Source organism: Barbus barbus, assembly GCF_936440315.1.
Source record: "Barbus barbus genome assembly, chromosome: 2".
Classification (NCBI taxonomy): Eukaryota; Metazoa; Chordata; class Actinopteri; order Cypriniformes; family Cyprinidae; genus Barbus; species Barbus barbus.
This window is the reverse complement of record NC_136730.1, coordinates 17263812-17282794: the sequence shown is the minus strand read 5'-3', so window position 1 is coordinate 17282794 and position 18983 is coordinate 17263812. Positions and strand designations below refer to the sequence as shown.

Here is an 18983-nt window from a genome sequence, read left to right as displayed (position 1 = left end):
TTCCTCAGCTGGCGAAGGAAATACAACCTCTGCTGGGCCTTTTTCACAATAGACTCAATGTGATTGTCCCTGAGAAATTGTGATGCCAAGGAATCTGAATGACTCCACTGCAGCCACAGTGCTGTTCATGATGGTGAGTGGGGGGGAGAGCAAGGGGGTTTCTCCTGAAGTCCATGATCCAGGTTGTTAAGACTGCACCAGACAACCAGCTCCTTAACCTCCTGTCTGTAAGCAGACTCGTCACCTTCCTGAATGAATACTTATTATTCCATGTCCAAAAACACATTAGATGAATACTAGGAAAACAGTGACAGATTCAGTGATAGAGACAATGAGAGAGGAGTTGATAGTAATGGCTTTATATAAGAGATAGTAATCCGTCTTTATTCTCCTCTCCCTTTAGATTTACGTAATGACATAATCCAAGCCTGTCAATCAGACAGAGACTTGTCCACTGTGTGTGTATTAGAAAGTACCATGCTGGAATTAAAATGACAGTCCTACTGGGATTTTTCCCATCTGTTTGTATATTGTGTGTGAATGTGACAGAGAGTGAGAGAGAGAGAGACAAACAGCCAATAATCTAAGCCATATAGAACCATTGTCAATATTCTTCTTTTCTGATATGATGAACAGTGCAGCCGGAAATAATCTTTAATCCCAGTTTTCCCCCATTTTAATAATCAGATGTCACAGCCCCCCGTTTATCCATCAGGCTCAACAGTTGGCTTCAAAGTTGCAGTTCTTTTCTGAAACAGGAAGGTGAATGAGATGTCAAGGGAGGTGAATGGGACCTCAAGAAGGTTTGGATTATTTGTACGTGATTGTGTGTTAAAGTGCAAACGTTAGGTGCTCCGGTGCATGTCTTCAGTTTAAAATTCTGTCTGTTCAACGGAATGCATCTGCTGCTGTTCATTTTATTCTGCCTCAGTGAGTAAAATTATTTTTATATATTCAAACTTGTTTTTGTGTTTGTAGTGTAATATCATTGTTTGTTTTACAATTATATATATATATATATATATATATATATACATTTACATTTACATTTAGTCATTTGGCAGACGCTTTTATCCAAAGCGACTTACAATTGGGGAATACAAAAAGCGATTAATCTTGAAGAGGCAATCAGACAGAGGAAGTGCTCGTAACACCAAGTCTCAGTCATTGTTCAAATAAGTACAAGCTAGTAAGTGGAGAGAAAGATACAGGGGAAAAGTTTTTTTTTTTTTTTGAGTTTAGGATGAAGTCAAGTACTGCCGAAAGAGATGAGTTTTCAGTTGTTGCTTGAAGATTGCCAGGGATCCGGCGTTCCGGATAGAGGTGGAAAGATTATTCCACCAGCCAGGAATGGTGAACGAGAATGTTCTGGAGAGTGATTTTGAGCCTCTCTGTGATGGTACCACAAGGCGTCGCTCACTAGCAGATCTCAGACTTCTGGAGGGGATGTAGGTTCGTAATAGTGAGTGGAAGTAGGAGGGTGCTGAGCCTGTGGTCGTTCTGTACGCAAGCATCAGTGTCTTGAACTTGATGCGAGCTGCCACTGGTAGCCAGTGCAAGGAGATGAAAAGAGGTGTAACATGCGCTCTTTTGGGCTTGTTGAAGATCAGTCGTGCCGCTGCATTCTGAATCATTTGTAGAGGTTTGATTGTGTTTGATGGCAGACCAGCCAGAAGAGCATTGCAGTAGTCCAGTCTAGAAACAACAAGGGCCTGGACAAGAAGTTGCGCAGCATGCTCTGTCAGAAAGGGCCTAATCTTTCTGATGTTGTGTAGTGCAAACCTGCAGGATCGAGCAGTCTTTGCAATGTGCTCTTTGAAGGTCAGCTGGTCATCAAAGATTACACCAAGATTTCTGACCGAAGTTGATGGGGTAATCATTGATGAGCCTAACTGAATCGTGAAGTCATGCTGTAGAGTCGGAGTGGCAGGGAAGACCAGAAGTTCCTATATATATATATATATATATATATAACATTTTATACATGCATGCTGCATATATATATACAAATCTTTATGTCTGTATGTAACTTTATGTCAGATTTTTATGTCTGTTTTTATTTTTGAATAGATGTGAATTAGTGGCCATGTTCAATGGTTATAGTGTATAGTGTGCTGTACATACCATAAAAGTAACGTCCAAAAAGAAAGACAATTTATTGAGGCTCAGAAATTTCTGATGTTGCTGTAGCTAATGTTCCTGAACTACTAAATGTATGAGTAGTGTCCTTTATATTTTGCTTTTAAAATAAAGATAGATGTGGTTAGAGGAGAGAAATGGGGAAAATGGAGGAGATTTGTCTTTTAGAGCTGTTCTGCAGCCAGATTAAATGTCATTTTTGCTCTGGGTTTAATCCCAAAATTAATCCATGTAACGTATGACAACATCTAACAGTAGTGAAATAGACACACATAGACAAAAATACAAGATTATTTGGTCTTAATAATATCATAGAGTTCCAGAAGAAATGTCAGCTCTGTCAATTCTGTCAGTTTAATGCCATTTGTAAAAATTAAAGTGCATTTGCAATCAGAGGTCTAGTATTTTACAACCCGAATTCCGGAAATGTTGGGAAGTTTTTTTTAAATATTTTTTTTTTAAACTAAAAGAATTTCAAATCACATGAGCCAATATTTTATTCACAATAGAACATAGATAACATAACAAATAAACTGAGAAATTTTTACAATTTTACGCACAAAATGAGCTGATTTCAAATTTGATGCCTGCTACAGGTCTCAAAATAGTTGGGACAGGGGCATGTTTACCATGGTGTACCATCTCCTCTTCTTTTCAAAACAGTTTGAAGATGTCTGGGCATCGAGGTTATGAGTCTCTTAAGTTTTGGTGTTGGAATTTGGTCCCATTCTTGCCTGATAGGTTTCCAGCTGCTGAAGAGTTTGTGGTCGTCTTTGATGTATTTTTGTTTAACGATGTGCCAAATGTTCTCTATAGGTGAAAGATCTGTACTGCAGGCAGGCCAATTCAGCACCTGGACTCTTCTACTACGAAACCATGCTGTTGTAATAGCTGCAGTATGTGATTTTGCATTGTTCTGCTGTTCCCTGGAATAGATGTGGTCTGGAGCATATGTTGCTCTAAAAACTTTATATGCCTTTCAGCATTCATAGTGCCTTCCAAAACATGCAAACTGCCCATACGTATGCACTTATGCACCCCATACCATCAGAGATGCTGGCTTTTGAACTGAACACTGATAACACGCTGGAAAGTCTCCCTCCTCTTTAGCCAAGAGGACATGGCGTATGTTATTTCCAACATGTCAAATTTGGAGTCGTCTGAACATAGAACACTTTTCCACTTTGAAACAGTCTATTTTAAATGAGCCTTGGCCCACAGGACACAATGGCGCTTCTGTACCATGTTCACATATGGCTTCCTTTTTGCATGATAGAGCTTTAGTTGGCATCTGCAGATGGCCTGGCGGATTGTGTTTACCGAGAGTGGTTTCTGGAAGTATTCCTGGGCCCATTTAGTAATGTCCATGACAGAATCATACCGATGAGTGATGCAGTGTCATCTGAGGGTCGAAGACCACGGCCATCCAACAAAGGTCTTCAGCCTTGTCCCTTACGCACAGAGATTTCTCCAGTTTCTGCAAAGACTTTGCAATTTGATGTTGAGGAACATTGTTTTTAAAGTATTCCACAATCTTTTTACGCACTCTTTTACAGATTGGAGAGCCTCTGCCCATCTTTATTCTGAGAGACTCTGCCTCTCTAATCCCTTTTATAGCTAATCATGTTACAGACCTTAACTTAATTAGTTGCAAGATGTTCTCCCAGCTGAATCTTTTAAAAACATTTCTTGCTTTTTCAGCCCATTGTTGCCCCCGTGCCAACTTTTTTGAGACCTGTAGCAGGCATCAAATTTGAAATGTGCTCATTTAATGAATAAAAATGTTATCTTCAACATTTGTTATCTTCTCTATGTTCTATAGACCCTTTTAGGGCCGACGTCACAGTTAAGTCACAGCGCTAGCTGGAGGCAAAACAAATCGAAAACTGGAGGCGGACAATTCCAAACTACATTCGGCTACATAAGGAGCTTAAAATATTATCTTGTGAGGTTGGGTGCCAGAATCGATGTAGTAGAGGCTTCAATTTGAAATTGTAATGCATACCTGCTGCCTCTGCCAGACAAAAAAAAAAAGAAAAACGATGACTCCTGTGGTTAAACGCGAGCAGACTGGACCAGTGGACTGTGATTGTGGCTGGAATAATAATGTAGCTGTAAAAATAGTTGCCTGCTGAAATTGAAATATATACATCTTCACGAGTTTGTCTTAACTATACACGTTAGATGTGAGTCACTCAACCGGAGGGAATCCTGTCAGATCGTCCATCCTTTGAGTTAAAGCGTGTGCAGGTCGGCCAATCTGGTTTCGTCCGTTAAAGTTAACCTTTTCAAATAACAATCGCGGTCCCGGACAGTGAGTGACCTTACATATGCAGGTAAAATCGGAATTTCTCCAGTTATTATTTAAAAAAAAAAACAAGCTTACAAACTTCATAGCGTTAGTGAAGCGGTCAGTGAGATCTTTCTGCCTCCAGCTAAGCTCCGCCCACAGAAAACGTCACAATGTTTACTAATAGAAAAAGGGTCTATTGTGAATAAAATATTGGCTCATGTGATTTGAAAGTCTTTTAGTATACATTTTATTAAAAAAAAAACGTCCCAACATTTCCGGAATTCGGGTTGTAATAATGTTATGTATTATATTGACATTTTGTCTTTTTAAATATTATTAATGTGTTACTTCTTATTTTATTGCTTAATTCCTGTCTCCACTATGTCTGTACTTTCTTCTGCATAGAAAGCTCCTGTCACCAAGGCAAATTCCTGTGTGTAAACATATCTGGCAATAAAGTTCTTTTTTATTCTGATTCTGAACTGCTTTCGTTTTTCCCTCTCAGGTCTCTGTTCTTCTGTGCTGAGTGCAGCAGTAACAACTCTATGTAGTTCTGTATACAGGGGCTTTGCTGAATGTCTGGTCACTCTGGGTGACAGTGTGAGCTCCAAAGCTGATAACCCACAAGACATCAACTCCATTTGCAAGTGAGCCACGTTCACACACAAATACACCCTCCACCGATTTTTTTTTTTTATCTCAATACATTGCACTTTTCACATCTGCAGGACATGGGATGCTTTCCAGGTGTGTGTGAGTGGTGTCTTGTCAGGCTGCCGAGGTGATGTAGCGGAAATTTGGGAATCTTTGAGAGCAGAGTCCCGGAAAACAGCATTTGCGGGAAACCTCTACGACATGTGTGCCAGTCGTACTGAAGCTGCGACTGCAACCACACCTCTGGTTCCCAACGTTGATCAAAGCAACCAGGAAACACTCAAAGGACTTGCTCATTCTGTCAGCCACTCAGTCAGTAAAGAGCTGCTCCTGATATGCTTCTCTCTTCTTCTGCTGCTTTGGATGTAACCTATCCATTTAACATAGCTGAACTGATGCCAATGACAGTGCTACAGTCACATACATGTATCTGCAAAGACTCTTTATCTTGGTATATTTTATTTCATTTCATGTGTAATTTAATATGTAACCTCTTTGGTATGATATTCAAGACACTTACACTGTATTGCCAAAAGTATTGGGTCATCCCCTTCTAATGAACAGGTTTGACTACTCTAGTCATTTCTATGAGTAAATCTTAATATTTAAGCAAATAATGATATTCTAGGGAATTGTGTGCTTCTAATTTTATAGCAACAGTTTGGACAGGAGCCTTTTCTATTCTAACATGACAGTGCCCCTGTGTCTAAGGCACGGTTCAAAAAGTCAGTCAGTGTGGAAGAACTTGACTGGTCTGCAGAAAGCCAGGTCCTAATCCCAGCTGAACTCCTCTGGTGTGACTTTATATGCAAACACCAATGACTTGTACATAAGGGTACTGTAATTTTAGACACGTTCAAAACTGTTGCAACAGAGATGGAAATACAATTTTTAAATTAATTAATTTACGTTTACGAATTACGTTTCCATCTTTGTTGCCACAATTTTGTTAGTGCCTTTTTCTGTTCTAAAGAAGGGGGTACAACACTTTTGTCCTTATAGTGTCTATACAAGTCATTGGTGTTTGGTGATGAGTGTTTGGCTCAAGGTCTGCATTTAAAGTCACACCAGAGGTGTTCAGCTGGCACCAGGACCTGGCTTTCTGCAGACCAGTCAAGTTCTTCCACACTGACTGAATCAATCATTTCTTTTTGAACCGTGCCTTAGACACAGAGGCACTGTCATCTTAGACTAGAAAAGAGTCCTGTCCAAACTATAAAATTAGAAGCACACAATTCCCTAGAATATCATTATATGCTTTAACATTAAGATTTGTACTCATAGAAATGACTAAAGTAGTCAAACATGTTCATTAGAAGGGGGTGACCCAATACTTTTGGCAATATAGTGTATGTATTTGCTTGTTTAACAATTATGAAAAAAAGGTTTCTATAAAAATCAGAGATGTTCTGTACTCAAATCTAATGGTTTAGTACAGGATTTAATATCTGTAGTTTGTGTCAAAAGATCATAATTACATAATATTGTATATAATTATATTAATAAATTATATATTGTTATATATAAATGATATACAAGTGTCTTGAAGTGTTTGCAAAATACATTTATAATATCTGCAATAAAATTCAAAGCAAAATTATTTAGTTATTGTATTTTTTATTATTTTATTTAAATTATTAAAATGAATTGGTAATTTAAAGTTATACACCTTTTATAAATCAGGTAGACATATAATATAAAGGGATAGTTCCCCCCAAAATTAAAATTCTGTCATTAATTACTCATGTTGTTCCAAACCCGTAACCTTTCTTCACCTTCGAAACACAAATTAAGATATTTTTGATGAAATCCAAGAGCTTTCTGACCCTCCATAGACAGCAACGCAACTGAAAGGTTACCAGGTTCAGAAACGTAGCAAGGACATCAGTAAAGTCCATGTGACATCACTGGTTCAACCATAATTTTACAAAGCTGCGAGAAGACTTTTCGTGTGTAAAGAAAACAATTCTTAACAATTCTTCTCATTCTATCTGCCCCCATGGTGGAGAGTGTCACGACGCATACACATGCTTTCCTTTGCTCGTAAACAATGCATTTGGTGAATACACATGCGCTGTGCCTTGTTCACGAGCAGAGGACACCGTGCGCATGCGTAGTGTCTACCATAATGGCAGAAGACGGTAACTCAAGGGAGAAGAATTGTTGAATAAAGTTATTTTTGTTTTCTTTGCGCACAAAAAGTATTCTCATAGCTTCATAAAATTAAGGTTTACCCCTGTTGTTACAAGGACTATTTTACCGATGTCCTTACTACGTTTCTGGGCCTGGGAACATTTCAGCTGTGTTGCTGTTTACACAGGGTCAGAAAGCTCTTGGATTTCATCAAAAATATCTTAATTTGTGTTCCGAAGATGAACGACATGAATAATTAATAACAGAATTAGAATTTTTGGGCAAACTATCCCTTTAAATACAAATCCAAGTTTTGTGCTGGAGCACTTCCCCGGTTGGAAAACACTACAATATAGTTTCATTCATTAGTTCAACCATAAAAACTCAGTCCAGTTCTTCAATCAGAACCGTCTTTCTGTTTTCCTGTGGCTTTGGGAAGTCATCCCCTGCCTCTGCTTGACTGGAGAAGGCAGGACTCTGCTGCTTGACTGAGGTTCTCTTAGTGGAGACATTAATAAGCAGCTGAGATTGATAAGTGGCCACAGTGTCTGATTGAGGCCAGTTATACAAACTTGTAACAGCTTCTGATTCTGTGTCATCACCAGAGATGACCTGAATCTTTGGACGGATCACACTCTGAAAAAGTAACATGTAAATCTCCACAACTTGGCTATAAAATTTATTCACAAAGTTTCATCACAATATATATGCTTTTTCACCAAGTGTTATTTTAGTATAATTGAAATACTGTTATAGTATTTATTCAGATTTTAATGGTTTTAGTTTTAGTTAATTTAAATAACCCTGCACTTACCTGTGACATTGTTGGAAATACCAGGCTATTTTCTTCATCATCAAGGTCTGGAAGATCCTAGGGAGAAACCAGGAATCAATATTATACAAAGGTTCGTGATAAATCAAGTGTACAGTGCAGGGAAATTCTATTCATTGTAAAAGCAAATTGAAGTTACACTGATGTGAATGTGGCGGTCCTACTCGCCCCGCTCTGGGGTGCGTTTCCCAAAAGCATCGTTAGCTAACTATGGTCGTAAGTCCCATTGAACTCTGTTGGTAACAACGTAACTTGCGATCATAGTTGCTTTTGGGAAACGCACCCCTGAGCAGGATTCGATCTGGTCCTCGACGTGGGAGGAAGGCACTCTAACAAGGAGGCTAAAGGCCACAGCCTCTAGTGTCAGTTGCTAGAGCGCCTCTTGAGAACAGGGAAGTGAGGTTTTACCTGCACAGCACTTACTCGCTGGTCTCTGCTACACTCACCCCCCTAAACCTCACTCCCATCCGGGTCACAGCACCAATGTTGCGGTCCTACTCGCCTTGCTCCGAGTGGGATTCGAACAACGGTCTCCGGCATGGGAGGTAGGCACGCTAACAAGGAGGCTAAAGGCCATGGCCTCTAGTGTCAATTGTTAGAGCACCTCTTGAGAACAGGGGAGTGAGGTTTTACCTGCACAGCACTTACCCACTGGCCTCTGCTACATGAGCAATGGTGTAAGTACTCACATCAATAGTTAATCCAGGTTCATCTGACAGAGTGATAGATTCTATTTCATCTTCAGAGATCAGCTCAGTAACGAGAGCTCCAGGACCTGCGACTGAGACTAAACCGCTCTGATGTGACTGTGATGGTTTTGTGGGAACACTCATTTTCTGGTACTTATCCTCTTCAGTCTTCAATTCCCGGATTGATTTGCCAGTCTGTTTCTGATCAAATGATTGATGGAGAATCTGTTCTGAAACTGTCTGCTGTCTCTCTGGTTTTGACTGATCGGAATGATTTTGATCAAATGTTGTTTGGATAATCTGTTTCTCATCATTTGCAGATTTGAAAGTGTAGTCCATCTCTGAAGCTGATGGATCATTTTGTTTTTGCTCTGTTTTTGAAGAATCACTCTCTGCAGTTTCTGGTGTTTCATCTTGAAGGCTGTGATCCTCAGTAACAGGACTTGGAGGCTCTATGATTCATAAGGGTAAACCATAAGCTTTTAATGATGGTGTATGTCAGAAGGATGTAAGAGAATATGAGTGTGTGTACACTACAGTTTAAAGGTTTGGGGTTGTTAATATTTTTGAAAGACGTCTCGATGCCCACCATTTATTTGATCAAAAATACAGTAAAAACAGTAATACTGTGAAGTGTTATTGCAATTTAAAATACCTGTTTTCTATTTTATTCATTTTAAACTGTAACTTATTCCTGAGATGGTAAATCAATTTTCAGGTTATTCATGCCTTCAATGTCACATGATCCTTAAGAAATCATGTTATATAGATATGTTGATGTGGTACTCAAGTTTTCAACAATTATTATTATCAATGTTGAAAGCAGTTGTGTTTTCCGTAATGTTTTTGTAGAAAATGTCTACATTTTTTCAGAATTTTTTGATGAATAAAAAGTTCAAAAGCATTTATTTGAAATAGATTTGTCAGCTTAATGCATCTTTGCTGAATAAAAGTTCAAAATAATAATAAAAAAATCTTATTGTCCCCAAACATTTGAACGATAGTATGTGAACAGATTGCGAGTTTGCCTTTCTCCAAAAGCGCTCGAGCCTGCTGTCGTCTCAGTGCGTTCTCTTTGATAGCGGTCATTGCATCCAAACTCTCCTGGATCTTCCTTCTCTCTCTCGTTTCCCACATTTCTCTTTCTTTTCGCTCACCTTCCAAACCACCAGCTGCCCATGCCTCTGCACATGCTCTGTGAATTAATGCAAACTTCAATAAAAGACTCAACAAAAGCCTCTAGATCAGTGGTCTCAAACTCAATTCCTGGGGCCTGTACCATGAAGCTGGATTAGCTGGCTAGCCAGGTAAGTTTCAGTTTAGTTTGCACCAATCCTGGGTTTTAGGCACCATGACAGTGGTTTGGCTTTTAGCAGTGTTCATCGCCATAGTAACTTACACTCCACAGCTAACCTGCTCCGGGCAGGTTATGTTATGGGTTAGAGATCTCAAACTGAAATTGGACCAATCAGATGTGAGCAAAGTGACACATGTCTGACACACAAAAAAAGTCACTCCCCCAGTTTCTCTTCCTACAAATTAAAGGCCACTATGAAGTACCTTAAAAAATAAATAAATAAATTGTCTGGCTTTAATGATAATTACAATTTACATATGATTTATATAATTATAATATGATTTATATTATTATTACTCCATTACACACACACACTTTTAGTTTAACAATTATTATAAAACATTTATTTTAAATTAATATTAAGATATATAGATCAAATGTAATATAAATAAATGGTAGAATCAATAGATAACACTTTAAAAATGGCTAAATGTGACCTAAATGTGAAGTTTTGAATCTTGCTAGCTCTCTTGCCAGAAGTGAATCACACTTGCTCTGTGTTGTGATTGGTTGTTCGCCGCTGATGTCACACATTCATGTGCACGCGCTCCATTAACTCAGGATCAAGCCTGAGTGACAGAGAAAGTTGATGATCAGCTTCATGGTACCAACAAAGCCAGATTGGAGTGGTTTGGTTTTGTCAACTTAAAACTTATCCTATAACTCTGAATTTGTTCATCTACCATCGTGGTACAGGCCCCAGGGTAAGGCTAAAAGCAGCTAGATTTATTAAACATCATAAATCTGTCTTTTTAGGTAAGAACCCATAGGCTTTAATAAAATATGTTTAATGGGACTGAATTTGTATTTAACGTGATTACAATTTAATAAAAAACATTAGAAATGTATAATTATATAACGTTTCCTTTCCACGGTTATTCAAACAGCAAATAAATTATAGGTAGGCTATATAGAAAGTGACATCACAAAATTTGATCTATCGCGAGTTTAAGCACTCTCAAAAAAAAAAACTATCGGTATAATCACTGAAGCTGTATACACTGTGAAATGAATCTCTTGCTTACATTGTAAGAACATTTGCGCTTTGTTGTTTATGATGAGAGAAGTCCGGAATTCTGTCAGAGAATGTGCGCGCACTCAAAACTGATGAGTTTCAGCAATGACTCATCTGAACGCATCTGATTGGCCATTGCATTCCTAAGCTCAACAAAATTGTGTGTGATTTGTTAAAATGCGCAACACTTTAAAAACGCCTAAATTGAAATATGGTGCAACATGAGCAAATCTTAATTTAATAGCAGATGTAATAGATTTAATTTGTTTGTGCAGGGGCATTTTTGTCCAAGTTTGTGGCATTTTTGCCTCAGGTCCCCATGGCCAGGGAAGCCTTTCCCAGCCTTACACACGCTCTGCCTATGGGTTGGAGCTAAACTGTGCAGAGCTGTGGCCCTCCAGGAATTGAGTTTGAGACCTATGCTCTAGATGAACTAGTAACAAAGACTAGCTTTGTAGGGACTAACCCTAACTGACCATGGCAGTTGTCAGACAATTAATGCTATGGCACAGAAAACATTGCTGCTAACCTGTCTTTTGGAAACACAGGCCGGTCATCTAGATAGGTCAGCTGCTTTAGATGTACAATCAGAGTCTTCCTGTAGTTTGGGATTTTTTTGATGACCTCATTACCCATTAGATTTAACACCCGCTGGCAAATTCAAATAAACAATAGTTCAATAAATTTCAGTCCATATCCAGAAGTAAGCATCACTGATCACGTATACAAGGAAAGAGATAGACTGTTTTTACCAAGTCGGGCATTCTCTCCAGAACGCCGATGAGGGCTGGATCTCTGATGCGGTTGTGAGACAGATCAAGAACACTGATGGATAGACAGTGTGACAGCTCCTCCATGTCACACACATTCTCCAGTGAGTTATGGGAAATCTGCAGCGTGGACAGCTCACTCAGGCAGGCTGAAAAGCAAAAGATAAATGACTTTATGGTATATTGAGGAACATGGAACAATTTAATACAGGGAACAGTTGCTAACAATACATTGTGTGGTTCCATTTTCATTTGTGTGCGCAAGTACTCACATATGTTCTCAATGCCCTTGATATAATTGTTTGAGACATTGAGGGTGCAAAGCTTGCTGAGTGGTTCCAGGTTTTCCAGAGTATGAATTAGATTCTGATGGAGGAAAAGACAGCGAAGCTCTGTCTGATTCTCCAAATTTTCAATCTTGCGAATGCCATTGCATTCCAGCCATAAGCAGCGCAGGCCAATATATTCCTCCAAACCCTCAATACAAGAAAAACCTACAATGCAGAAGTACATAAAAAGCTAAAAAGAAAATATAATAAAGATGCAATATTAAAACAGTCTTTCAAATGCAGAAATTTTAAACCTTTATAGTGAAGATAAAGTGTGTCATTCAGCCTTGGTGTCAGGTACAGTTTGTTTTTCTTGCAGTGCTCCCTTAAAAACTGTTTGGTAATTCTTAGAAGATACAAGAAAAATCATTCAGTATTTTGTTCTTCTTAGACAACAACATATGTTTTCCCAAGCAAATATCATACAGGTATTATTAAAATGTGTATTTTATCACCTGGGACCTGAATGCATTGTGCTGCTCTCTGATGCTTTGGTTTCTATTGTGTCAGTGTTGACCGTTGTCCCATCAGCAGCTGCACTCTGAGGCTCCTCGCCTTTGAAAGACATTTTATTACTATTGGGCATCCCCTCAAATAAAGGTACAAAATCAGACATTAAATTATTAAATTTTTTTTCTTTTTTTTTAAATCAAAAAATGATCAGTAAAAGGAGGCACTTACACTTAAAATATTTATTGTGTACCAAATGTTGGTTTGTGGGTGTATCCGTTTTCATAATTTTAAAGAATAGGAAATAATACAGTAACATGAAAATATAACAAAATGTTGGAAAGAGTTAAATAATTGATTTTTGATATTTCAAAATGTAAATGTTAATTAAAAATTGCCAATAGCCACAGTTGAAATAATATTTTTACATTATTTTAATTGTTCGATGCAGTTAAGACCTATGTGTCATGTGTACAACATGCTACTTTTAGTTTAGGCTATAGATAATAACTTAATGTCGCTGCACCCAAAGTTTAGTTACAGTATTACAGAGTCATTGCCATTTTGAATAAAAGTCGGAGCAGCAGGATATAACAAGATAGAACAGAATTTAAAGATAATATTCCGGTGCATTACAAAATTATTAACGCTGGACAAGTCTTTGTTGCTGAGTCAGTTGTTTTAAGTCTGTTATTTTGGTGATGGCCTTTGAATGTAGACTTTAAAAAGGTAAAGGTTACCTGTAGCGAAAGACACAACACCTTCACTCGTGTCTTTTTCTTCAGATTCAGCCCTTGTTCCTTCCTCCGCGTTCAGTGTTGTGGATACATTCATTTTTGTCTGCATTTCGCAATAATTTTGGACCACCGACCAACCGTTAACTTAGCTTAATAGCTGCTAACAGTGCTTGCCTTGAAGTTTGCTTAGTTTCCATGGAGACCGGACGCGCTGGCGGGTGGCAGGCAGCTACTGAATCCTACAGAAGCCGTGGTCTGCCTGTGCTGATAGACCTACTCAGACATTTAAAATAGTCTACAACCAGAGAAGACTGAGGAAATTATTTTGGGAAAACTACTGTACTATCTGTTGCATGTGCAGCAATGTACTATAGACTACTGAGAGGACAAGTATGCTTGTTAGTGCAGAAAAAAATCAGACCCGTTTCCAAAGAAAACACTACCCAAATATCAGGTTGTAAACCCAAAATTTTATCAGCTTTTAATGAAGACAAATTGAGTGGAATATAAATTCTCAATTAATTTGATAACAATAGAGTTGTGGGTTAAGGATACAATGTGTACAGTAGCTATATAGAAGTGTTAACCAAACATTTGCAGAAGAAAAAATATATCCTATATACGGTATATCCTGCTCTTCTTATTAATTAGGCCTATACTTGCAAAACACATGCTACCAAGATTCTGTTTAATGTCATATTTAAACTCTAAATGAATGATGGATGCTAGTAGGCTAAATATGCCAGTGCAGCATCTATTACTATTAGTCAGTATCACTCAATAATTTTCAGTGTATGATGGGGGTGCTTCCAAACCCTTTTTAGGTGGGCTTTGTATCTAATGGTCTCTCTGAGGGCTAAGCCCCCTCATGAAATACTATAACCACCCCTGAGTACCATTTAAATCAATTTTAACATATAGCCTACATTTTCGACTGGAAAAAAAGAGAAAATCCTTATTAGAAGTGAACATTACTGATTATTCAAACAAATATTGTAACTCAGTGGTTTCTCTATGTTTGGATTTGCACTTCACTCCTCCTAGATAAAGAATTGGAAGAGTGTTCTGTCTGTGTCTGATTTTCATGGAGGTTCTCACAACACAAACGTTGAAACATGCTATCAGCATCTTTCCTTAAGAAAACATACAGCAAAGAGTCAGCGAGTGGATTTAAATACACTAAGATTCCTGACACTGTGAGTAAATAACCATGAAGTCTTAGACCAAGCTCAAAGGTCATAATTATGTTATGTCATGGAAATGTCATAATTATGCTTTGAATGCTTGGTAGAAACAACACAGTGTATAAAGAACAAGGGCCTGAATCCTCAAAATCCTCTTCTGTTCATTAGGGGTTATTGCGACCAAATTAGACAGTGCCTTCCATGGTCCCACAAAGGAAAACAAAACCAATGGATAAGGCATCAAAAAAACAAACACACTTAAGATAAATGCATGTCCCACCTTCCCTTTAAGTGCAATAATCACATCAATCACAATAATTCCACTTGGTATTGCCCAAAATAACAAGCTTATCACAGCCAAATTTATTAGTAGTATTATGAAGTCGGTACCAAACAGGGTATTTGATCATTATGTATCTTTCCACAGAGATACAGACCATGAAGCCAACATTAACTATTATGCACAAGGAATAAATATAGTAGATAAATGCAATTAAAAAACTGAATGTACAAAAATTCAGGACAGGTCTGAAACAAATCTGCATGACATCAGCAATAAAGAGGTTTAGGACAAATACGGGAACAGTATGGGTAAGTCTGATCAGACAGCACAAGCCATAGAATACCAAAGACATGACAAGAAACTCAACGGAGAAAATAATCCATATAACCACAGTTTTTCCAGAAATGTCCTGTTCAAGTCATCAATTTCCCATGGAAATTAGCTTATTTCCAGCTGGAGTGTCCTATTAGTTGATGTTCCAGTATAAACCATTTCCTGTGTCTTGGATGGAATCTGGATGGTCAAACGATGACAAAAACGAGTTATTTTTTAAATGAGCAATATATATATTTTTGTTCTGTCATCATAGTTTCCTTATTAGTCTTTATAGTTTCCAAAATATCATAAGATACAACATTTTTTTTAAATATATTAACAGTTAAATTGCAACCCTTTTTTTTTCAGTCTTGATTGAATTTTCTGAAAATATCCTCCATCTGTATTATTCTTTGAATTTAGGAAGGCCCCCTGAGAATTTACACAATCTCAGTGGATGGAGGAAACAGATAAATACTCTGTCCAGAGATTCTCTGTCAGTTTCATTTAAATGAAAGCCAGTCTTAAGGAAAACTATTTTTTGAAATTAAAGGGATAGTTCACCCTCAAGTTGTTTCAAATGTATGTCTTTCTTTCTTCTGTTGAACACAAAGAAAATATTTTGAAGAATATTGGTAATCAAACAATTTCTGGTCCCATTTGAATTCTACAGAATTTTTGATGAGAAAAAAAAAATTCTAAAGAATGATGAATATCCCTTTAACACCAGTCCACAGATGAATATCATCTGAAGTCCACCTTTACAAACATTATTTCAGCTATAGTTTTAAATGTTTAATTTTATTTAATTGTTAATGGCAGAAAGAGACATAATTATGGAAATGTACGGTTCATAAATGTGCAGATTTCAAAAGGAAGCTTTGTGTAGATATTTAAGATAAAAAATCAATTTCGATAATAGTTTTACTGGAAACTTGTGAAACAGATTAGAGGAGCTTCATTAAACACAAAAATTATAAAATTATAAGCAAGAAAACTAATTAAAATGCTAATTAAACTTACAATGTACATTTATAGAGCACAATAGAAACATGTCCAAACATACCTTGCTTTCTGTGGTGATTATTTGTCCTATCAGTTTTTGTGAAAGTGACACTTCAATTGAGCTGAAATACATGACAGATTTTTCTAGTAGAATCATTCATTTATTTCCAAATATAATTTATAATTTATTTCCCAGATCATACAAAATATTCAAATTCTTGAATGTCTATTTATATACATTTATAAGTAAAATCATTGCATAATCTGATGGTAACATTTTCATACACAATAAATTGAAAATAAAATTAATATTCTGAATCTGATAATTTTCTAGACCATGCACAATGACTCTACAAACATAAAGAGCAAAAGAAACAGGTTTACCTGACAAATAGCTGCTGCTGCTTGTTGTTTATGGTTGAAAGTAACTGATGAAGAAAAAACAGAGAGGGAGTTGCTGCTAACACTTAACCAGATCCATCCACCATGAGCTCTGCATTTTCATCATATCATCATGCAATCAGACTAATATTTGGCTAGCATTTCCTGAAACTTAATTATGCTCACAGTGATCGACAGAAATATTGCTACATTTCAAATGTGAGTAGTGATGAGAAGTCAGTAAAGTGTTTAAATGCAATAAATTGTTTCCTGTAATGCCTTTGATATTTGACACACATGAAACTTTATACACATTGAGTTAAAGGGGATCAAAATTAACATAGCAGCTGCTGAATTGAAGGGCTACACCTGATTTTCATGTAGCTTCTTGCAACACAAAAATCTAAGCATGCTATGAGCATCCTTCCTTATGAAAACATACAGCAAAGAGTCAGCGAGAGGATTCAAATACATCATGATTCCTGACACTGAATGTAAAGAATCATAATAACTACTTATTCCATGCTTAAAGGATACTGCAAAAATTATGTTTTGTACAATGCTTGGTAGGAACAACACAGTGTAATTGAAAAGTACAAGAGCCAGAATCATCAAAATCCTCTTTCTTTCATCAGTGGTGACTGCGACCGAATGAGACAGTGCCTTCCACGAACCCACAAAGCAAAACACAACCAGTGGATAAGGTAACAAAAAAAAAAATTACACTTAGAAGAAATGCAAGTTCCACATTCCTTTTAAATGCAATAATCACATCAATCACCATAAATCCACAGAGTGTTGCCCAAACTAACAAGCATATCAGAACTAAGTTCCTACACGAATGATGAAGTCGGTACCAAACAGGGTATTTGATCATTATGTATCTTTCCACAGAGATACAGACCATGAAGCCAATGTTAACCAGTATGCTCAAGAAATACACATAAAATATAAACAAGAGTATATTTTTTGGTACATTCAGTGTACACAAATGCAGAACAGGCTTGACACAAATCTGGATAAAATCACAAAAAAATAGATTTATGATGAATAAAGGGACAGCGTGGTTAGATCGAAGCAGACAACACAATCCATAGAGTACCAGACACATGACAACAAACTCAATGGAGAAAATAATCCAGATGACCACCATTTCAGATGAAGATGCACAAGCAGCTGTTCTCACAGAGGTCAAGTTTAATTTCTCTGGTATCCAAGATAAATAGTTTACTTCCAACTGGAATGTCACGTTGGTTGAGGTTTCAGGGGAGGCCATGTTCTGTGAACTCAGATTTGGACATTCAAACTGAAATGGAAACAAATCTGTTTTTGATTCAAAATTCATGTAATTGACTATTTATGTAAATATTATGTTGTATTGTAATCTCATAATATAACATATTACATAAATTAGATTATTATTATTATTATTATTAGCCAAAAATCTAAGGCATGTGGCACTGCAGAATGCCTTGCATTTTGTAGAGCTTTTAGTTTTTTTCCCCGTAAATATTTACGGGTTTTTAGAGTGTACAAATATTTTATGCCTATTCACATTATTACAGGGAATGTTTTATTTTATTTATTTTTATTTAACATTTTGTCAAAAAAAGGTCAAAAAAGGGAATAAATAAATACATAAATAAATCAACAGTGAATCACATGGCAATTAAATATATACAATGTATTGTTATCATATGCACTTTAAAACACATAAGCAAACCTTAATTGTATGTTATGATTAGATTTCTGTCTGTACTGTCAATTTTTGAGATACTTCTCAGCCTGAAACACATGACAAGAATTTGCTTCATTGCACTCTAAAAAAGGTGCTTTATAGCGCTAAAAGTGGTTCTTGGCTCGTAAGGGGAACCACTTTTGGTGCTATATAGCACCGTATCTTTAAAGGTGCTATGCAGCACCTTTGTCAAATGGTGCTATGTAGAACCATAAGAGGTGCCATATTGCATTGTATTTCTTCAACAAAAATAGTGCTAAACAGCACCAACAGTGGTTCTGTGGCTCGTAAAGAACCTTTAAAGGGGCTTAACAGTTTATGGCAGTGGTGCTATATAGCACCTTAATCACCACAAAGAACCACTGAAGAACCATACAGGAGCTTAACAGGTTCCGTATATGGTAGCGGTGCTAAATAGCACCTCAGTCATGCCAAAGAAACAGTGAATAACTGCTGAAGAACCACTGAAGCACCAAGTTCTGGTGCTATACAGCACCAAAAGTGGTTCCCCTATGATTACGAGCCAAAGAACCACTTTTAGTGCTATATAGCACCATTTTTTTTATATAGAATAGAACAAAAGTTATATATTTTATGCATGAATTTATATAACAAATAATGTATATAATTATAAAATCTGGTTTGTTGTTCTAAGAAATGAATAATGAGCTCACAGTTA

General features: G+C 37.0%; 2 protein-coding genes across 2 annotated transcripts; one reads left to right on the top strand and one right to left on the bottom strand.

The window, feature by feature from the left end:
• Positions 1-896: 896 nt before the first annotated feature.
• LOC306879517 (neuritin-like protein) lies at positions 897-5455 on the top strand (the record flags this gene model as incomplete). Its single annotated transcript, XM_079432521.1, has 3 exons — positions 897-930; positions 4938-5079; positions 5161-5455. 3 exons carry the CDS (start codon positions 897-899, stop codon positions 5453-5455), a joined length of 471 nt encoding a protein of 156 aa, XP_079288647.1.
• A 2148-nt stretch (positions 5456-7603) lies between these two features.
• LOC306880749 (dynein axonemal assembly factor 1-like) lies at positions 7604-13595 on the bottom strand (the record flags this gene model as incomplete). Its single annotated transcript, XM_079434489.1, is given in 10 exon segments — positions 7604-7855; positions 8034-8090; positions 8741-9190; positions 9755-9935; positions 11642-11763; positions 11865-12031; positions 12155-12376; positions 12466-12557; positions 12667-12766; positions 13402-13595. Coding segments are annotated over 10 exon segments (1749 nt in total). The 5' UTR covers positions 13508-13595.
• Positions 13596-18983: the final 5388 nt, after the last annotated feature.